The sequence below is a fragment of the Bison bison genome, unplaced genomic scaffold (genome assembly GCF_000754665.1).
Source record: "Bison bison bison isolate TAMUID 2011002044 unplaced genomic scaffold, Bison_UMD1.0 scf7180017860456, whole genome shotgun sequence".
NCBI classification, from domain to species: domain Eukaryota; kingdom Metazoa; phylum Chordata; class Mammalia; order Artiodactyla; family Bovidae; genus Bison; species Bison bison.
Window position 1 is genome coordinate 2,072,865 of NW_011491028.1, and position 20,735 is coordinate 2,093,599.

General features: G+C 38.1%; 1 protein-coding gene and 1 non-coding gene across 4 annotated transcripts in view; both read left to right on the forward strand.

The window, feature by feature from the left end:
• The window catches only part of PRKG1 (protein kinase, cGMP-dependent, type I), a 1,420,729-nt gene that overhangs the window by 1,016,148 nt on the left and 383,846 nt on the right, over positions 1-20,735 (forward strand). For all 3 annotated transcript variants that reach the window (XM_010832219.1, XM_010832218.1, XM_010832220.1), the window contains one exon: positions 10,303-10,366. In XM_010832219.1, the coding sequence (XP_010830521.1) occupies positions 10,303-10,366 (64 nt within the window). The remainder of the gene's footprint in view (positions 1-10,302; positions 10,367-20,735) is intronic.
• TRNAQ-CUG lies at positions 2,850-2,921 on the forward strand. The gene has a single exon. It is a non-coding gene; the product is annotated as a tRNA-Gln (tRNA).

Consider the following 20,735-nt stretch of genomic DNA (forward strand, 5'->3'; position numbering starts at 1 on the left):
ATTTCTTTGGTAAGCCAGATACATCTGCATGTATTTAGTTAGTATGAACTGTAGGAAGCCTGAAATAAACAATATGTGTCAATTTTCTTGTCATTAAACTAAATACAAGGCTGATTTCTCATGTCATAATGAAGAGGCTATTGTTTTCCAAATGCTACCCAAAAATAATTAATATAACTCTGTATGTCTTGTTCTAGGTTAGGACATTCTTGAAGTGTTTATTGAAGAGATATAAACACTTGAAGTGTTTATTGGGAGAGGAAGAGGGTGGGATGATTTGGGAGAATGGCATTGAAACATGTATAGTATCATATATGAAATGAATCGCCAGTCCAAGTTCGATGCATGATACAGGATGCTTGGGGCTGGTGCACTGGGATGACCCAGAGGGATGATACGGGGAGGGAGGTGGGAGGGGGGTTCAGGATGGGGAACACGTGTATACCCATGGCAGATTCATGTTGATATATGGCAAAACCAATACATTATTGTAAAGTAATTAGCCTCCAATTAAAATAAATAAATTTATAATAAAAAATAAAAATAAATAAAATATATCTGATGCTCTCTGGTTATATTTAAAAACTGAGATCTTCTGATAAAATCAAACACTTTGCTACTGAGTAGGTTAAAAAAAAATTGCTTATTCAATGTGAAAAACATTTAACCTGCATTTATATGCTCCTTCCCATTGTACAGTCATCCTTGTCTCCTCTATCTCTTATCCCACATTTAGCCTTCTAAGAAATCATGTTGTTTCTACTCCCCAAATATAGCAGAGCTCAACCCCTTCTTACCACCTCTGTTAAGTCTACTCTTTCCAAATCTCATGTGGGTATTATTTATTGATGTTGACTATATTGAGTTAAAAATAAGCATATTTTTAAAAAATGTATTTACTAAGTAATTAAAAAAAGTTCAGAAATATAAATTTGGTATATAGTAACTGTGAAACAAAGTCAGTTTCCTATAATACTAAGTATACCCTCATAGGATGCAGTTAAAAAAATTAATTAAAAAATGTGTGTAGATTTGTGACAGTCCTACCAAATAACTGATTTTATCTTATGGATTGTAATGAGCACTTGTCTTTGAAGTTTTTCTTTCAAAATATTAGAAGCTTTTTGCTTGTTGATTTGTCTCCTCATTCAGCATACCACTTTTTCTTTTTTGCTATAATGTTTTCCTTCATTAAGAGAGGTATCAGTTTCTGAATTCCAGAATATGTATTTGTAACTGAGCTTTGTATCACTTTGTAGAAACCTCTGTACTACTTTTTGTCTTGGGAATCTTATCACACGCCCCTTCATAGCTGTTCCAAAGTTCTGTGGGAAATGTGGTTTTAACTCTGTGTCTTTGAGATCCTCAGCCTCTTTCTCCTCCAATGTAGTGTGTTGCAAACAAAATACTCAAACAAAAATTCTTGGGGCAAAAAAATAATAACACATATTACCTTGGTCTTCCCTGGTGGTTCAGACAGTAAAGAATTTACCTGCAGTGCAGGAGGCCTGGATTCAAACCCTGGTTTGGGAAGATGGGGATAAGCTCTTGGGCCTCCTTTGTGGCTCAACTGGTAAAGAATCCGCTTGCAATGCAGGAGACCTAGATTTGAAACCTGGGTTGTGAAGATCCCCTGGAGAAGGAAAAGGGTACCCACTCCAGTATTCTGACCTGTAGAATTCCATGGACTGTATAGTCCATGGGGTCACAAAGAGTCAGACATGACTGAGTGACTAAAACTTTAATTTTTTTCACATATTAATATAACCTATTTTAATGAAAACATTTTCCAAAACAAACAAAAAACAGTGAAAAGAAACGATTTTTATATTTTTGCAAGTCTGTCAGTATCTGCCTTAGAAGACAGCGCATTCTCATATCTGCTTCAGTATTATTCAATCTGTTGAATTTCTGGGTTTTTTTGTTCAAGTATTTAAAAAAACCAGCCTCACAAAGATGTGGAGCATAAAAAGGGAAGAGTATATTAATGGCCTTTTCAGATAACAGTGGACATTCTTATTTGACACTACACCAAAGCCCAGCAAAGGGTACTTTCTTACAACTTAGTTGTAATGTGAAATCTGAAACCATATCAATGAACTTTTCATACTTTATTAAATTGTAATCTGTTTACCCATCTTGTACTTGGAATAGCTCTTTCCCTGCATGACCTTGTAACATCATACATTAGTCATCTGGAAAATACTGGTTCAGAAATTATAAAATTTATGATACCAAAAGAATCACATTTGTTAATATCAACATTCACCAATGATCCCATCAAAAAAGTATTCAATTATTAGAAAATCGTTAAGCCCATAGTGGCAGATAAAAGTTTTCTGAAGTTTGAGCTTTCATTTGAAACTTAGAATTTTATTATTGGCAGCAAACGCTAGCAGTTGTTTCCCTTGAAGTCACAGTCTCACTTTGTTTTTTTTTGGGAAAATTATCTGCCAAATACTCAAGTCTGAATAAGCACAGTTTATGGTTTTTGCCTAGTAAAAACTTATGTTGTATAAGAAAGTGGCTAATTCAGCTTGCAACTACAGCAATTATACAAGGGATTTTTCTTGAGAAAACCATTTTACTTCAGTAAGCAGCAGAGACACTTTCTGTATGTTTGCCATTTTGTCATATAGAATATTAAAACGAAGTGTACTCAAGGGTTAAAATTCAATACAATTAATAACTATGTTTCACCAAAACAGTTTAAAGTAAAACTAGGTTTTTACTTTATCAATTTTTTCTGTGTGTATAAGACTATACTGACTACTATACTTGATATTCCATATATAGTGAGTAAAGGATATAATGTGAGTATAAGAATATAATGATGACTAGTACACGAGGGTTCCATGGTGTAGTGATTAGCACTCTAGACTCTGAATCCAGTGATCCAAGTTCAAGTCTCGGTGGAACCTCCAGACACATAACGTGACTCTAGTTCAATCTCTGGGTTGGGGAGATCCCCTGGAGGAGGGCATGGGAACCCACTTCTGCATTGTTGCCTGGAGAATCCCATGGATAGAGGAGCCTGGTGGGCTACAGTCCATAGGGTTGCAAAGAGTTGGGCATGATTGAAGTGACTTAGCACACACATACTTGGTGTCACTGCCGTAATTTGTGTTGCGGGGGCTTTGCTTTTGCACCACCAGTGCAACATAATAATGCTGAAAGCTCAACTCTCTGTTTACCAGTGCCAGATTGAACCTTGGAGACAGAGTTTTAGATGAAGTAGAAAGGGATAGCTTTATTACTTTGCTGGAAAAAGGGGGACAAAGTGGGTTCCTGCCTGAAACAACTATGTGTCACAACGCCCAGAGGATTTGATGAGGGGATTTATAACAATGGTCCAAGGGTGGGATCTCTGACAAGATTTAGGTGTGTGGGGAGCCTGGAGGAGAGCATGGCAACCCACATTGTTGCCTGTTGAATCCCATGGACAGAGAAGCCTAGTGGGTTACAGTTCATGGGGTCGCACAAGCGACTTAACACACACAGGGCTTGCGTGCCTTTAATCCTTTGATCTCCTAATCTTGATGGTCTTCTCTGGTCCCTTTAATTTTGCCTCTGGTGTTTTCCTGGCTGCTTCTCTCTTGATTATTGTTGTTGTCCTGTACAACTCTTTGTACCCAATGTACTGCAGCATGCCAGGCTTCTCTGTCCTTCACTATCTCTCAGAGATTGCTCAAACTCGTGACCATTGAGTTGGTGATGCCATCCAACTGTCTCATCCTCTGTTGCCCCCTTCTTCTCTTGCCTTCAGTCTTCCCCAGCATCAGGGTCTTTTCCAGTGAGTCAACTCTTCAAGTCACGTAACCAAAGTATTAGAGCTTTACCTTCAGTATTAGAGCTTCAATCCTTCTAAGGAATATCCAGGGTTGATTTCCCTTAAGATCGACTGGTTGGATCTCCTTGCTGACCAAGGGACTCTCAAGAATCTTTTTTGCTGCTGCTGCTGCTGAGTCCCTTCAGTCATGTCTGACTCTGTGCGACCCCATAGACGGCAGCCCACCAGGCTCCCCCGTCCCTGAGATTCTCCAGGCAAGAACACTAGAGTGGGTTGCCATTTCCTTCTCCAATGCATGAAAGTGAAAAGTGAAAGTGAAGTCGCTCAGTTGTGTCCGACTCTTCGCGACCCCATCGACTGCAGCCCACCAGGCTCCTCCATCCATGGGATTTTCCAGGCAAAAGTACTACAGTGGGGTGCCATTGCCTTCTCCAGAATCTTCTTTAGGACCATAGTTTGAAAGCATCAACTCATCAGTGATCAGCCTTCTTTATGGTCCAAATCTCACATCCATACATGATTACTGGAAAAATCATAGATGGACCTTTGTCAGCAAAGTAATGTCTCTGCTTTTTAATATGCTGTCTAGGTTGGTCATAGCTTTTCTTCCAAGGAGCAAGTGTCTTTTAATTTCATGGCTACAGTCACCATCTGCAGTGATTTTGGAGCCCAAGAAAATAAAGTCTCTTACTGCTTCCATTTCCCCCCCATCTATTTGCCATGAAGTGATGGCGCTGGATGCCATGATCTTAGTTTTTTGAATGTTGAGTTTTAGGCCAGCTTTTTTACTCTCCTCTTTCACTTTAATCAAGAGGCTCTTTAGTTCATCTTTGGTTTCTGCCATTAGGGTGCTATCATCTATGTATCTGAAGTCGTTGATATTTCTCCCAGCAATCTGGATTCCACTTTGTGATTCTTCCAGTCTAGCATCTTGTATGATGTACTCTGCATAGAAGTTAAATAAGCAGGGTGACAATATATAGCCTTGACTTACTGCTTTCCCAATTTTGAACCAGTCCATTGTGCCATGTCTGGTTCTAACTGTTGTTTCTTGACCTGCATATAGGCTTCTCAGGAGGCAACTAAGGTCATCTGGTATCCTTATCTCTTTGAGAATTTTCTACAGTTTATTGTGATCCACACAGTCAAAGGCTTTGGTGTAGTCAATGAAGCAGAACTAATTGTTCTTCTCAAATTCCCTTGCTTTTCTGTGCTCCAACGAATGTTGGCAATTTGATCTCTTATTCCTCTGCCCTTTCTAAACCCAGTTTGTACCTCTGGAAGTTTTCAGTTCATGTACTGCTGAAGCCTAGCTTGAAGGATTTTCAGCATAACCTTGCTAGCATGTGAAATGAGCACAGTTGTGCATTAGTTAGAACACTCTTTGACATTGCCCTTCTTTGGGATTGGAATGAAAACTAACCTTTTCCAGTCCTGTGGCCACTGCTGAGTTTTTCAAATGTGCTATCTTCTTGAGTGCAGCACTTTCACAGCATCATCTTTTAGGATCTGAAATAGCTCAGCTGGAATCCCATCACCTCCACTAGCTTTGTTCATAGCAATGCTTCCAAAGGTCCACTTGACTTCTCATTCCAGGATATCTGGCTCTAGATGAGTGACTACACCATCATGGTTATCCAGGTCATTAAGATTTTTTTTTGTATAGTTCTGTGTATTCTTGCCCCCTCTTCTTAATCTCTTCTGCCTCTATTAGATACTTGCTATTTTTCTCCTTTATTGTGCCTATCTCTACATGAAATATTCCCTTGATGTCTCCAATTTTCTTGAAGAGCAACTGTTAGAAACTTCCCTTTGGAACTCAAGAAAGGTCATGAGTTTTGTCTACAGGGAACAGGGACAAAAAAAAGACCTCCATGCCATGGAGCTCCATAGGGCCCCACTCAGTTCCAATAGTTCTTCCACTTGAAAAGTTATTCCAGCTATGTAGTTCAGCACCACTCGTGTTTATTACCAAGTATTCATATGCAGTCAACTTTAATGATTGGTTGATTCTGATGTCAAATGAATAGCAGCCAAAGAGCTAGTCCCGCCATGCCTGATTAATCCATTTATAAGGCAAAAGTGCAACTCTGTGGACAAGATTTTCACCCATCTTTGTGGTTGCAGCAAAATCTTTAATTCAGCAAAGTACAGTGTCTTTGAAAAGAGGCAGTACAATAATTTCTTTTACTGGCTTCTCCAGCAGTCATTCAGCAAAGTCAGTTCTCCAAGACTTTATTTTTTGGCCTCCTAAAAGATGCTTACTCCTTGGAAGAAAAGTTATGACCAAACTAGATAGCATATTGAAAAGCAGAGACATTACTTTGCCAACAAAGGTCCGTCTAGTCAAGGCTATGGTTTTTCCAATAGCCACGTATGGATGTGAGAGTTGGACTGTGAAGAAAGCTGAGTGCCGAAGAATTGATGCTTTTGAACTGTGGTGTTGGAGAAGACTCTTGAGAGTCCCTTGGACTGCAAGGAGATCCAACCAGTCCATTCTGAAGGAGATCAGCCCTGGGATTTCTTTGGAAGGAATGATGCTAAAGCTGAAACTCCAGTACTTTGGCCACCTCATGCGAAGAGTTGACTCATTGGAAAAGACTCTGATGCTGGGAGGGATTGGAGGCAGGAGGAGAAGGGGACGCCAGAGGATGAGATGGCTGGATGGCATCACTGACTTGATGGACCTGAGTCTGAGTGAACCCCGGGAGTTGTTGATGGACAGGGAGGCCTGGTGTGCTGCGATTCATGGTGTTGCAAAGAGTTGGACACGACTGAGCGACTGAACTGAACTGATGATGTGACTTCTCCAGTCAATGCAGTTTGGTAGCTCATTCCGTCAGGTGCTTCACTTGCTTCTTCATTTGCACTTTGAAAAGGTGTACCAAACAATTTTAAGCTTAAAAACTTTATCATGTTTACATGAAAAATTTGTTTCCTTTTCTTTAAATTTTGAATAATTGGGCACAAAATGATATCAGAAGTAACATAATAGTATTTTTAAATTGTTCTTATTTTTACATCTGTATGCTCAAATATTTGGGATGGAATTTCATGAAACCTATAATTTGCTTTCAGATTATCATCAAAAATATCTGTAAACCTATTTATCAATATGCATATAAAGTTAGATGGATTGAAGGCAGATAAAGATGGCACAGTGTTAACAGTTGCTAATCTAGGTGGTGGGGATACAGGTGATTCTTGAGCTCTTCTTTCAGCCTTTCCATTTATTTGACATTTTTCATAGTAAAAAGTTAGTTAATAAATGAAGTCACTGAATCAAAGGTTATTCATATTATTGCTTCACTTCTAAGTCATTAAAAGAATATGGCATGGTTTTAAAACTTACACCAGGTATTTTAAAATAATTTTATTGTGAAGTATGCTCTTCTGCTGTTCTTAGTGACTCAGTCGTGTCTGACTCTTTGCAACCCATGGACTGTAGTCCGCCAGGCTCCTCTGTCCATGGAGATTCTCCAGGCAATAATACTGGAGTGGGTTGCCATGTCCTTCTCCTCCAGGGGATCTTCCCAACTCAGGGATTGAACCCAGGTCTCCTGCATTGCAGGTGTATTTTTTATCATCTGAAACACCAGGGAAGCCCGCTGTGGGGTGGGTAGCTCAACAAGTCATCAGCATGATAGTCATTCAGATAAAAATGTTCTTCCTTTTTCTTTCTTATCTGTACTGTGTTATGACCTCTACAAGAGTCTCAAGATCCTAGTTATTTTAGCTATAACAGGGATGACTATAACAATGGTTCTTTGATAAGTCTGTTTATTTCCTGTTAATTGATTTCCATTTTGTTAGATCTGAAAGTGCTTAAATTGTTACCAAGAATTCTTTAGTGTTTCTTCTTTAAAATCATCCTTAATTTTTATTGGTAATAAATGGCACTGAATGTTTTGAAGCATTTAAAATTGTAAAAGATCATGTATATGTATGTGTGTGTGTGTGTGAAGATCATGTGTGTGTGTGTACATATGTGCATGCTCAGTCACTTTAATTGTGTCTGACACTTTGTGACTCTGTGGACTGTAGCCCACCAGGCTCCTCTGTCTATGGAATTCTTCAGGCAAGAATGCTGGAGTGGGTTGCCATGCCCTCCTCCAGAGGATCTTCCCCCATCGAGGGATCAGACCCACATCTCCTGTTTTTCCTGCATTGTAGTGGGATTCTTTACCACTGAACCACCAGGGAAGTCCATGTGTGTATATACGTACATACACACACACACAAACAATGGAATATTATTGTATAATATAAAATAATACATTAGAAGGAAATCCAGCTATTTTGTTTTCTACTACATGGGTGACCTTGAGGACATTATGCTAGACAGAGGGAGAAAATTACTTCACGGCATCACCTATATGTGGAATCTAAATGAAGAACTCATAAGAACATAGAACAGTAGTTGTCAGGGACTGAGAAGTAGGGGGAATAGATTACAGAGTTTCAGCTTCTAACCATAGTTGATAGCACTATACTGTATAACTGAAGTTTACAAAGAGAGTAGAACTTGTAAGTTTGAAAAGTACATAAGAATAAATATACGAGGTGACAAATGTGTTAATTGACTAGGTTAACTGGATGAGAGGAGTTGTTTCACTGTTTTCACTTTAAATATCTTACATTTTTGTCAATTATACCTAAATAAAGCTGAATTTTTAAAAACGAAGTAAAATTGTAAAAAATAATTTATTAAAATGCCCTCCTAAAACTTAACGTTTTTGTTTTCTTTAGTGGGTACATAGTCATGCAAATATTTTTTTTTTTCTCATGACTAAGAATGCTCATGAAATTGAAAATATAGAGTGGCTTGACATAGACTTGGCACAGAAGTATTAGGGCTCTCTAAAGATGGCAGCCAATTACAATAAAATGAGGAAACTCAGTTGTAGTTTGTGTTTTTCATAAATACCCACTGGGATAGAAATATTCTAATTATTCTTACATCTCAGAAGAAACTGAAATATATAGCTCATTAAAAGAACACGGAAGGACTAGCTTTTTCAACCTGCATAACTCATGGAAACAGCTTCCTCTGTCTTCCTCTCTTTCTCTGATGTATTTCATCCAGCTGCTGAAATAGACTGCCTTCTGGAAATTAAAACCCACGTGGCTCAGACCATAGCAGTAAATCTGGTAGAACAGATGGTCCTGGATGAATTGTTTTACCTCTGCATAAAACCTTAGGATTTTATCAATAGGCTTTACACTAAGTAATGGGAATCAGAGTGACAAATTAACAGTAAAACTTTCATGCTTATATCCAAACACTATGTTCTGGCTTCTTACATTGTATTATTCTGATCAAGCCAAAACCATTGTCCTCTAGCAACAAACCAAAGATAAATCTCATCCAACTCATCTAACTCATTTAAATATGTTTGTTCTGTAGCAGATTACCTAAAGATTGAGTTTATCTGAAGATCAGTCTTTAATAAAATACCTTACATACAAATGTATATTCACTCATTTATAGTCTTTTCTCTACTCAAGATTGAAATAGGGTTACATGAGAATTTAGTTCCACATCCCAGTTAGATTTTCTAGTGGAGTGGATTTTCAAGAATTTTATGTTAATGAGTTTTTTTTTTTTTCTTTTAAAGCTGCTATCATTATCCATAGAAAATAAGTTTCATTGATTTGTATATCCAACATAATTCAATATTTCCTTGCTGGTCTATGAGTTTCCCTAATAAGAAGCTGAGAAGACATTTTTCAGGAACTGCTATGAATCTGGACATTTTTTCTCCATCCTGTCTGATCTGATCCCTATAACTGTCCTAGGAAGCATTTGTATATCCATTTCATAACTTTATTCGACACATGTTCTTGAGTTGTTATTAACAAATCACCAGAAATATAGGAACTGAGCAAAATAGATACAGGTCTTATTTTTGTGGCATTTGATTTTGGCAGTGAGGATGGCCAGTAGCAAATATCTGACTAATAATCTAATTACAATTGCAGAAAGGGATAAAAGAGATCATAATAGGCAGACCTTATCTAGCTGGGGAGAGATTGATGAAAGTGGGAAACTTCCAGTGTTACTGAATGCATGCTTGTAGTGCTGAACGTGTTGTCAGTAGAGCTGTGTCTTAAAAGATGGGTAGCAGTTGGCCTGTTGAAAGGGGAGACAGAGAGTATGTATATGTAGGCGGAGTTCCTGGAGAGGGTGATGGAACTGGAAGGAATCTGGTGACTGCAGGCTGATAAGGGAGAGAGTGGTTTTCTCCCTGTTGTGACTGAGGCATTCAAGGTCACACAAGGAAATGCAAGTGAAATTTGAACTCAGTTCTGTCCAACCTCCAATTCTTTCTTGTACATCATGTCTTTCCCCTGTTAGTCATCAGATTATGCCTAAGTTATTGCTATGATCTTCATCTGCAGATTCTTAGTTAAGAAATCTTTTTGCATGTTCATTCAGATATATTGCTGTTTTATTTATAAAAGTGAGCTGCAGTACATGCCTTCAGCATCATCTCTGTATTGTTTTTCAGCGTTCCAACATTCCAGAGCCTTCCTGAAGAGATCCTCAGTAAGCTTGCTGATGTCCTTGAAGAGGTAATTGTTTTTAGTCCTTGAACTTTTTGAGATGGGACTCAACCCATCACAGCTGTGCAATGACAAGTCACAAACTGCAGAGACCTTTTACATTTTTTTGAGCACTGGGATGAGATATATATTTGGCTTCAAATAAAAGCAGCTTTAGCATATCTGACATTTATACACAATTAGAAATGTGAAAATGAACTTAACTATAGCAGAAGGAAATTTTTTTACTGTGGCAAACATATTGTTACTTTGATTTCCAAGACAGGGAGATGGCATATATATCTCTTATTTCAATTGGTGATAAGCACCACTGTAGTCACTGCTACTCTGAAGATATAAATTAGCAAATTTCTAACATGAAATAGCAGGTTGGGTACGTATTTTTTAGCAGATGAGTATTTTATGCGTGTAACTGTATGTGTGAACGTGGAAGTATCACTCTTACTTCTTTTTCTCTGCACCTATAAAGCACAGGAAATACTGAAGCAGGAGAAAGGCAGGAGGTTTACACAAGTAGTGTCTTGAGTGAACACAAGAGTATAGGGTCCCTGGTGCCTATAGAAACAAGGAAGGCACCGTACCCGGGCAATTATGCAGGTAGGGAGGTTGATGGAGTGGCTGGCTCTGTGGCAAATCTGTTCTGACATCTATTTTCTCAGTGACCTAGAAAGCAAGACCATCAACTATGGGGCAGATGTTTGAGAGGTTTGAAGACAGAAGAGAAGGTATGAGAAAAGTAGAAGAGGAAATGGACTAGGAAGGCACAGTATGATTGCCAGTCATCATTCAGGCACTGTTTGACATTACCAATCCCAAATCTCAATTAAACAGGCAAAAAGAGTTCAGCCAGGATGTATGAGAAGACAGGTAGATCAGACTCCACTCGGTTGTACCAAAGGATGGGAGAATTTTTAAAGCACTGGAGTGAGTGGTGGAAAAATATTCCAGTAGGGGCGTTGCCCCAGAGTAGGTTCTTATCTCATTGCAGAAAGAATTCAGAAATGAGATGGAAGTCAAGAAAGAAAAGTGAAGAGTTATTAAGCTCTCAAGGGAAGAGCTAGGACCCAGGTGGGCAGTTGCCCTGAGTTTCTTTGGCAAGTTGGTTATATGAGGTGTGAAAATAAATGGGCAGAATATTCATCGAGGAGAGAGGGGTTTGGGATTATATATTTCCTGATTTTCATCCTAGCTCTACCTTCCTGGGTAGGAAGGATTTTTGTCCTTATTTAGTCCTTGAGAAAGACATTCCTGAGCTGTAAAACAGGAGATCATCAGCCTAGAAGAAGATCTGTATCTCAAAACAGGCAAATTGAGAATTTACATTTGAAAATTTTCTGAAGTAAACACCCTAAGAACAGGGAGATCAGGAGCCTAATAGTGTTAGAGAGAAGCCTATCTAAAGTTTAGTCAAAGTGAGGGGGCTGTTCAGTCTGTCTTGCTTACCAGCCCATTTGCTCTTGTGTGCTTTTTCAGCCCCATTTATTTCTCTGGATTCAAGTCCCAAGTAGATAGAGAATGGGATTTAACCAGGACTGGTATTTTGCCAGGAAAAGCTGAGTGGTTGAAACAGGGAAAAGGGGTTGAAGATGCATGTGAAGGAAGGATTATAGAGACTGCTCCTGGAATTTCGATTGGGCAAGAAGGAGAGGGATGCTGAAAGGAACAAGGGTCAGTGAGTGACTGGGATCAATGGATTTTAGTCTCAGGAGGCTGAAGAATTTTTGGAGTTGCGCTATCATAGAGAGAAACCAGAAAGATATTAAAAAAGTTTTTGTCTCTAAGTACTCACAATACCTCATAACTCAGTCAGTAAAGAATGTGCCTGAAATGCAGGAGACACAGGTTCGATTCCTGGGTCAGAAAGATCCCCTGGAGAAGGAAATGGCAATTCAGTACAGTATTTTTGCCTGGAAAATTGCATGGCCAGAGGACCCTGGCGGGCTACAGTCCATGGGGTCACAAGAGTCGGACACGACTTAGCGACTAAACCACCACCACTCACAATACCAGTAATTATATGATACTATGATACATAGAATTTCAAAGGTTTATGTCCACAAATTCTTAAGAGTCTTTTTATCAGAGTGAGCTCTCCTAGGATTTACTGTTCTCTCTCATCTTATATGGGAACACAAAGTAAAACAGAAGTAACATTTGATTCCTATGTTAAAATATAAAAGATCCATGAGAAAAAATTACTGGCTTCCTTTCTTTCTGAATATGCCAACCACTGTACTTGCAACCTCTGTAAACGAAAAGCTGCTTTCCCAAGTCCTTTTCCTTGTTGAATACACTGAAGAACTCTCTGATGACCTTTTTCTTTTTTTCTAAACAAAATGAAATAAAGTACAAAATCACTGGCCCAATCAAGCTTGTCCAAAATAAAATAAAATAAAACCCCATGAAATGCTTTAATCATTTTCTTTCTTTTCCACAGCTGTGGAAGCATTTGCTATGTTTTGCAAAACAATAGCCATAGCTCTATAAATAATTTTGACCAAAGAAATATTTTAGTATTTTATGTCCGATTTTCACATCAGAAGATGCCTTAATTTATGTTATACAAGCCACAGTACAGTCTACAGCAAAACTGCATGAAAATAGAAACAGATGATTAAGTGCCCACACATTTGCTCTGAAGACATACAAATGAAGTAAACAGCCAAAATATGAAGTTAGACGTATGAATATACTACCCAATGCACAAAAGTGTTCAAGTTGAATAAACAAGCACAATGAGAAATTAGATTAAATTATGTATCAGATAGAGTGAAGCAAATTTGGAAGAACAAAAGCAATACCAATGTCACTTAACATTAAAGGAAATGTGCTTACATAATAATTGAGCTGTCTTTCTTCCTACAACATCTACAAGAAAAGGAAAGAATCCCAGATAGTTTTGAAAAGAAAGCCTGTATAATCATTGTGTTCAACAAAGAAGCTTATAGCCTTGTTAAAACAAATATTTATGGAACATCTGCCACGTGCCAGTAATCGTTCCAAACTCTGGGATTCAGGAGCTTGTCCACCCAAAGCATGTTTCAGTGGAAGGTACAGATGAGACACAAGGAAATGGCATCAAAATAGCATTGAGTGAGAAGGCCATTCTGTATTGGGTTAGGGAGGGAAGACCTCTCTGGTCTCAAGCTGAAATCTAAAAGCAGATACAGGATGCCATGTGTACAGGACAGAGAGAAGAGAAAGCATAATGTCCTAAACTAGGAATGAGTTTGCTGTTCTTAAGGAATAGGAAAAAAAAAACTACAGTGAAATGAGGCTAAAGAAAATAGCCAAGGCCGGTGGCAGGAGACTTTGCTGATTGTGATAAGGAGTTATGATAAGGCTTTTAAGTGCAATGGGAAGGTTTTGAGGGTTCTAAGCCATAAAATGACATGATTTGGGTTGTGTTTAAATGATAGCTCTCTGTGAGAAGAATGGATTATAGAGGGACAGATCGATTATTTAGACAAAATAGCCCCAGATGAGGGTAGACATTTGTATGTGGATGTACTTTCTTATTGACTGTTTCATTCCATTCATTATGAAACAAAACTTCCAGCATGAGGGGAACATTTTTAAAGAATAGGGGCAGGGTACGCAAGGACTGAGAGTGAACCCCAAAAAAGGAAACATAATGAAAGGAACGGACATAACGTTATTGGGTAAGTGATTTAGGAGGGTATTTGTGACTGGAGGACAAATACGTGATGCTTGGGGCATCCTACTCTAAAATTGAAAAAGAAACCATTATATGAGCAATCTCTGCCACTGCCCACACCCCGCCCCCACTTACCTCTTCCATAATTTCTAGTGTAGATGTGCCCATTTATCTGTTCTTCCTTATAAGCTTATAAACCAGGAACAAATATCCTTATTCTTAGTGTTGTAATTTAGTGCCCCTTTCTTTGTTTCCTTCATATCACATAGTACAAGTATTTTCTTTATTGAATCTCTCATGACTTTTTCAGGAACATGGGAAAATTTCCTCTAGTTCCTTTGAGAAGTTGTGTTTATGCATAGGTATCAAGAGGTTCTTAGTCAAAGGTCTATCCAGATCAAGAGCAACAATTCCAACATTTTCTTAAGTTGTGTTTTGCAAGAGAAGTTGAAGCAATTAATTGATTCTCTAAATAGTCACCTTCATTGTCACTATAGTGACAATGTTCTCTAAATGTTCTCTATATGTATGTTCTCATCTCGTATCTGACTTAAAGTAAGTCTTAATAATTAGTGGAGATCATTTTAAGAGCTTCAGATTTGTTTTGCTAAATAAGTTATTTTATAGTTTGTAAAATAAATTATAGGAGAATTTTTAGGCACATGTAGGGAATAGCAAGATCTGACTTTGTAAACTAGTTTCATTAACTTCTATACTATTCTGTATAATACAGTGAAAACTATGTTGAATTCATTCATGTTGAATGAATTAGTCAAATATGAAATCTAGTCTGAAAGCCTAGGAAGTTCTTATGGGTAAATGAAAAGAGCTGTGAAATTATAAATAGGATCTAATCTTTTTTTCTTACTATAGCAACCTAACACTTTCCTTCTTCCTTTATACACACATAATTAGTCTCTGTAGATGAATTACATTTTTCAGATGGATGGAAGAACCTGTAGCTAATCTCCACCTGAGAAATAGCTTCCTTCGGTGACTACCTACCCAAACACAATGGAGGAAAGCCACTGTAAATAACTCAGTGTCTAATATATATCCGCATATTAGAACTGTGGTGAGATCTTCAAAGGAAACAACAAATAAAAACAGTTTCTTATAGAGAGGAGGAGCAGAGATTAACCTCATATCATGTTACAAAGAAGCTTGAAAATTAATTTGGGAAGGAGTTATGCTTTCACCAATGAGGGTGAAAAGGCTTAAATAACTCAAGTAAAACCATATTTTTACTGAAGACATTAGATTGAACAATCAAGTTAAGCCAACAAGTTCGCTTTTTACCACTGGTATAGCTCATTCTTTCTTTGTAAATAGAAGTGGGACATGGGTGCTATATTTAAGTCTCCTGATTTTTAAATAGAAAATAAAACATGTGAGAATCACTTCTTTGGTTACACTGAAATCTGTTTCATATCCAGTTCGCTCATGAAACACTGGATTCGGTTGTTTTAGAATGAGAAACTGCCATATGACTCAGCAGTCCCACTGCTGGGCATACACACTGAGGAAACCAGAATTGAAAGAGACACGTGTACCCCAATGTTCATCTCAGCACTGTGTATAATAGCCAGGACATGGAAGCAACCTAGATGTCCATCAGTGGACGAATGGATAAGAAAGCTGTGGTACATATACACAATGGATTATTATCAGCCATTAAAAAGAATGCATTTGAATCAGTTCTAATGAGGTGGATGAAACTGGAGCCTATTATACAGAGTGAACTAAGCCTGAAAGAAAAACACCAATACAGTATACTAAAGCATATATATGGAATTTAGAAAGATGGTAACAATAACCCTGTATACGAGACAGCAAAAGAGACACAGATGTATTGAACAGTCTTTTGGACTCTGTGGGAGAGGGTGAGGGTGGGAAGATTTGGGAGAATGGCATTGAAACATGTATGTGAAAACATGTGAAACGAATCGCCAGTCCAGGTTCGATGCATGATACAGGATGCTCGGGGCTGGTGCACTGGGATAACCTAGAGGGATGGTTTGGGGAGGGAGGTGGGAATGGGCTTCAGGATGGGGAACACGTGTACACCCATGGTGGATTCATGTTGATATATGGCAAAACCAATACAATATTGTAAAGTAATTAGCCCTCAATTAAAATAAATACATTTCTATTTTAAAAAAAAACAGTGCACCTTACCTCGTCAAAAAAAAAAAAGAGAGAGAAATATTTCTGCTTCACCAGCTTTTTAAGAGCTCTCTACCTTTGGGTCTGCAGCTTTATGTGATTACATCTTAGATACATTTGAGTCTAAATAATGGATTGTTCTGGTTTGTGTCCTTATACAGGGCATTTATTTATGTTTTCAGTTTGGGGATATTTATACGGTTATGGCCCTGACAAGATCTTGAACAAATAATACTCCTCCAAGTTTTTGAAATATTGAAGAAGACAGGATGAGAAAAATAGAAACAGAAAAGAGGCAGGGAGAGAAAACTGTTTTTTTTTTTTTTTTTTTTTCATCTTACCATTGCTTGATAATATGCTAAAAAGCAAATACTGGATCACAATCCAGGGATCATTATTGGAAAAGGAGGTTAATGTAACACAAGGTACCCCATGGCTGATTCAATATGCATCGTTTTAGCTGTGCAACTGTTCCTTGATGTCACCATGTCATGTTGACATCTTCTCAAATTCCTTTGCATTCTCTCCAGTTGTGAGTAATACAAGGAATAAGTACTACACTTGAAGAGTTATTGGAATACTCTGAAACTTTCTCTTTTTATCATTCTAAACAGGTCTAGACTCTTTCGAAAGAAGCTAGTGTAGTAGTAAAAGTAAAAAGTAAAGTCACTCAGTTGTGTCTGTCTCTTTGCAATCCCATGTACTGTATAGCCTTACAGGCTCCTCTGTCCAAGGGATTTTCCAAGCAAGAGTACTGGAGTGGGTTGCCATTTCCTTCTCCAGGGGATATTCCCAACCCAGGGAAGTAGACAGAAACATTATTAATTCTCTTCAAAATCTATTGTTGTGACTAAACTTTTTGATTCTTGCTATTCAGAGCCAAGTTGGAGGGAATTTTAAGTACCCATTCTTTTCCAGTTGATTTGGCCTGAAGGACTCTTAATTTGGACAATTATCTGTTTAGATCTACCTGTTCCCTTTTGATTCTTTTTGGGTTTTCACATCTACAGGGCAAATGACTGCTTCTGAAGGAGGAAGAAGTAGAAGGGTGTATGTTTGTATTTTTGTGGCAGACTGGAGAGATTAAAAAGTAAAGACAAACTTTCAGTTCATATGAATATCTGCCTATCTTATTCTGTTATACAAGTAAATGTAATGGGAGAATATATTTGCAAATTATAAACGTGATAAGGTAGTTGTATTAGTCAGAGTTCTCCAGAGAAAACAGAACCAGTAAGATGTGCATGTGTAGAAAGAGAGATTTATTTTAAGGAATTGGCTCCTGAATTATGGATGCTGGCCATTTCAAAATCTGCAGAATAAACTGGCAGGCCATGGAAAAGCTAATGTTGCAGTTCAAGTTCAATGCCATCTGCTGGCAGAATTCCTTCTTGCTTGGGGAATGTCAGTCTTTGTTCCTTTAAGATCTTCATTTGATTGAATGAGGCCCACACACATTATGGATGGTAATCCACTTTAACATTTAAATCAATGAGTTTTGAGTAATCTAGTCTCAAAGTTCACTTGCTGAAGTGTTAATCTTATAACACACACACAATTCAGAATAATGTTTGATCAAATATCTGAGCACTATGGCCCAGCTAAGTTGATACATAAGATTATCATAAGACATATCTAGAATATATAAAGAACACTTACAATTTGATAATAAAATGATAAATAGGTCAATTTAAAAATGAGTGGATTTTAAAAGTTAATAGATAAAAATGAGTGAATAGATATTTTTCAAAAGGAGATACAAAAAAATCCAATAAGTACATGTTTCTTATTGGATTATTATTAGCAATCATCAAGGAAACAAAAATAAGAACCCTAATTATGCACCACTTCATACCCTTAAAGATGGCTAGAATAAAAGACAATGACAAATCTTGGTGAGGATGTAGAGAAATTGTAACTCTCGTATGTTGCTTGTGGGATTGTAAAATGGTGCAACTTCTTTGAAAAACGGTCTAGAACTTGATTTGTATCTCTTTAAATTACGTATTTTGCTTATTTGTATAATCTATACCATAGTCTACAAAATATTCAGTTTTCATTTTATTCAACTTCCTCACTTGAGTTAAACCAGTAGCCCTATACCTGACAAAGACCCAAAATATCTAAACAGGTTGGAATAATGGATGGAGTCCACTAAAATTAGGTAACAGAGGAGAATATAGTTTTGCACATGATTAAAAAGAAAAACAAATACAGAAGGAAGGAACAGAAGGATAGGATGGTGAAGACAGGGCAGAATGTAGGCAATATTGCTGGAAACAAGGGAAGAAAACAATTGAAATAACTTATAAATTTGCCCTGGAGAAGACTTTGGGGGAAGGTATTGGATTCCTTTTTAACTTAGTGGACACAACTTTCTGTGTTCAAAGGATGGGGAACTCCATCTCTAAAAATAGCCTGGATGAAGGATTTAACCCATCACTGATGAATAGGGATAAAGCAGTATCTGCCTCTTGTAGTGGTGTAGGTCTTAAATTGTATAATTATTGTAAAATTAGTGGCATGCAAACATCATTTCAGATGTCCATCATCAGTGCTTACCAACCCCTTTCACATGTTGACACATAATGGAAAATGTTTATCCTACACACATATTGAGGTTAACAAATAAAACTCCTTATGACTAGAGTTGACTGGTCAGGGATTTTGACTGTCCCAGGTCCTACTGGACTCTCCATCTGAATGGCTGAGGAGGCATTTTGTAATGTCTGGAGACATCTATGCTGGTTATAATATTGAGTGAGGTTAACAGAAGGCTGCCACTGGCCTCTAATGGGTAGGGGCCAGGGTGCTATTAAACAGTCTACAATGCATAGGACAGCTTTACAACAATTCATCCAGTACCAGATGTCAGTAGTGCTGAGTCTGGGAAATTCTCCTGTAGAGTAACTGGGATAGGACTTGGGAAACTCTGCTGAAAGTATGAAGGAAATAAAATCATGTAATATGATCAAGGCTGCCGAGGACTGGTGGACTACTTTAGCCAAAGTGGTTAGGAAAGTTTTAGCTGAAGAGGTGACTTTGAGTTGACAGCCATGGCAAGCATCACAGATAGCAAAATATAGTATATAATGTTAAGTATGGATAGATATCATACATATTTGAAAAACTGCAGTATATAAGAAATTAGTTAAGATATTGTAAATATTCATGCTTTGATTTGGTGCTTGAACAATATTGATTTTTTGGCTTCTACCTAACTCTAAGATTCTGTACGATCACATTCTCAACTGAGATCTCTCTAGTCCAGAGCCTCAGTCATTCTCATTTCTACCCATGTGGGAAGTGTCTTCTCCTTTTTCTCCTTGATCTATTTAGCTATCATTATATGGAAGAAATCAGTGCTTGTCCATTGCTTTAAATTAGTCTCTAGTTTGTGAACTTTTATTACTTTAGACTGTAAGAAAGGCTGTTGCTGTTCAGTCACCAAGTCATGTCCAGTTCTTTGTGACCCCATGGGCTACAGCACCCCAGACTTTCCTGTCCTTCACTATCTCCAAACATGAGTTTGCACAAACTCATGTCCATTGAGTTGGTGATGCCATCCAGTCATCTCATCCTCTGTCTAGTAAAGGCTAATAATATATTCATAATTTCTTTTCACAGGGTACTTGTAGGCAATTGAGAGAAGCAACAGTAATACCTTCAACATATTAAGGCTGACTGTGCCAGGCTAAGTGCATCTGTTTAAACCTCTGAGGCCACTACTATTACAGTTGACCCTCTGAGGTCACTACTATTACGGTTGACCCTTGAACAACAGCAGGTGTTAGGGGCACTGACTCTCCATGCAATCAAAACCCCACAATCAAAACCACTACTGCACAAGTTTACAGGAGGTCCTGGCATCCATAGATTTGGAACCACAGGTTCAACTGACCTTGCATTACTTATAGTACTGGACAGTCATATTTAGTGAAAAAAATCTGCATGTATGTGGACCCCCACAGTTCAAACACATGTTGTTCTAGGGTCAACTGTGCTTTTACTATTCGTAGTTTATAACTGGGGGAACTGTTCAGTTCAGTTCAGTCGCTCAGTCGTGTCCAACTCTTTGTGACCCCATGAATTGCAGCACACCAGGCCTCCCTGTCCATCACCAACTCCCGGAGTTCACTCAAACTCATGTCCGTCGAGTCGGTGATGCCATCCAGCCATCTCATCCTCTGTTGTCCCCTTCTCCTCCTGCCCCCAATCCCTCCCAGCATCAGAGTCTTTTCCAATGAGTCAACTCTTTGCATGAGGTGGCCAAAGTACTGGAGTTTCAGCTTTAGCATCATTCCTTCCAAAGAACACCCAGGACTGAATCTCCTTTAGAATGGACTAGTTCGATCTCCTTGCAGTCCAAGGGACTCTCAAGAGTCTTCTCCAACACCACAGTTCAAAAGCATCAATTCTTCAGTGCTCAGCTTTCTTCACAGTCCAACTCTCACATCCATACATGACTACTGGAAAAACCACAGCCTTGACTAGATGGACCTTTGTTGGCAAAGTAATGTCTCTGCTTTTGAATATGCTATCTAGGTTGGTCAT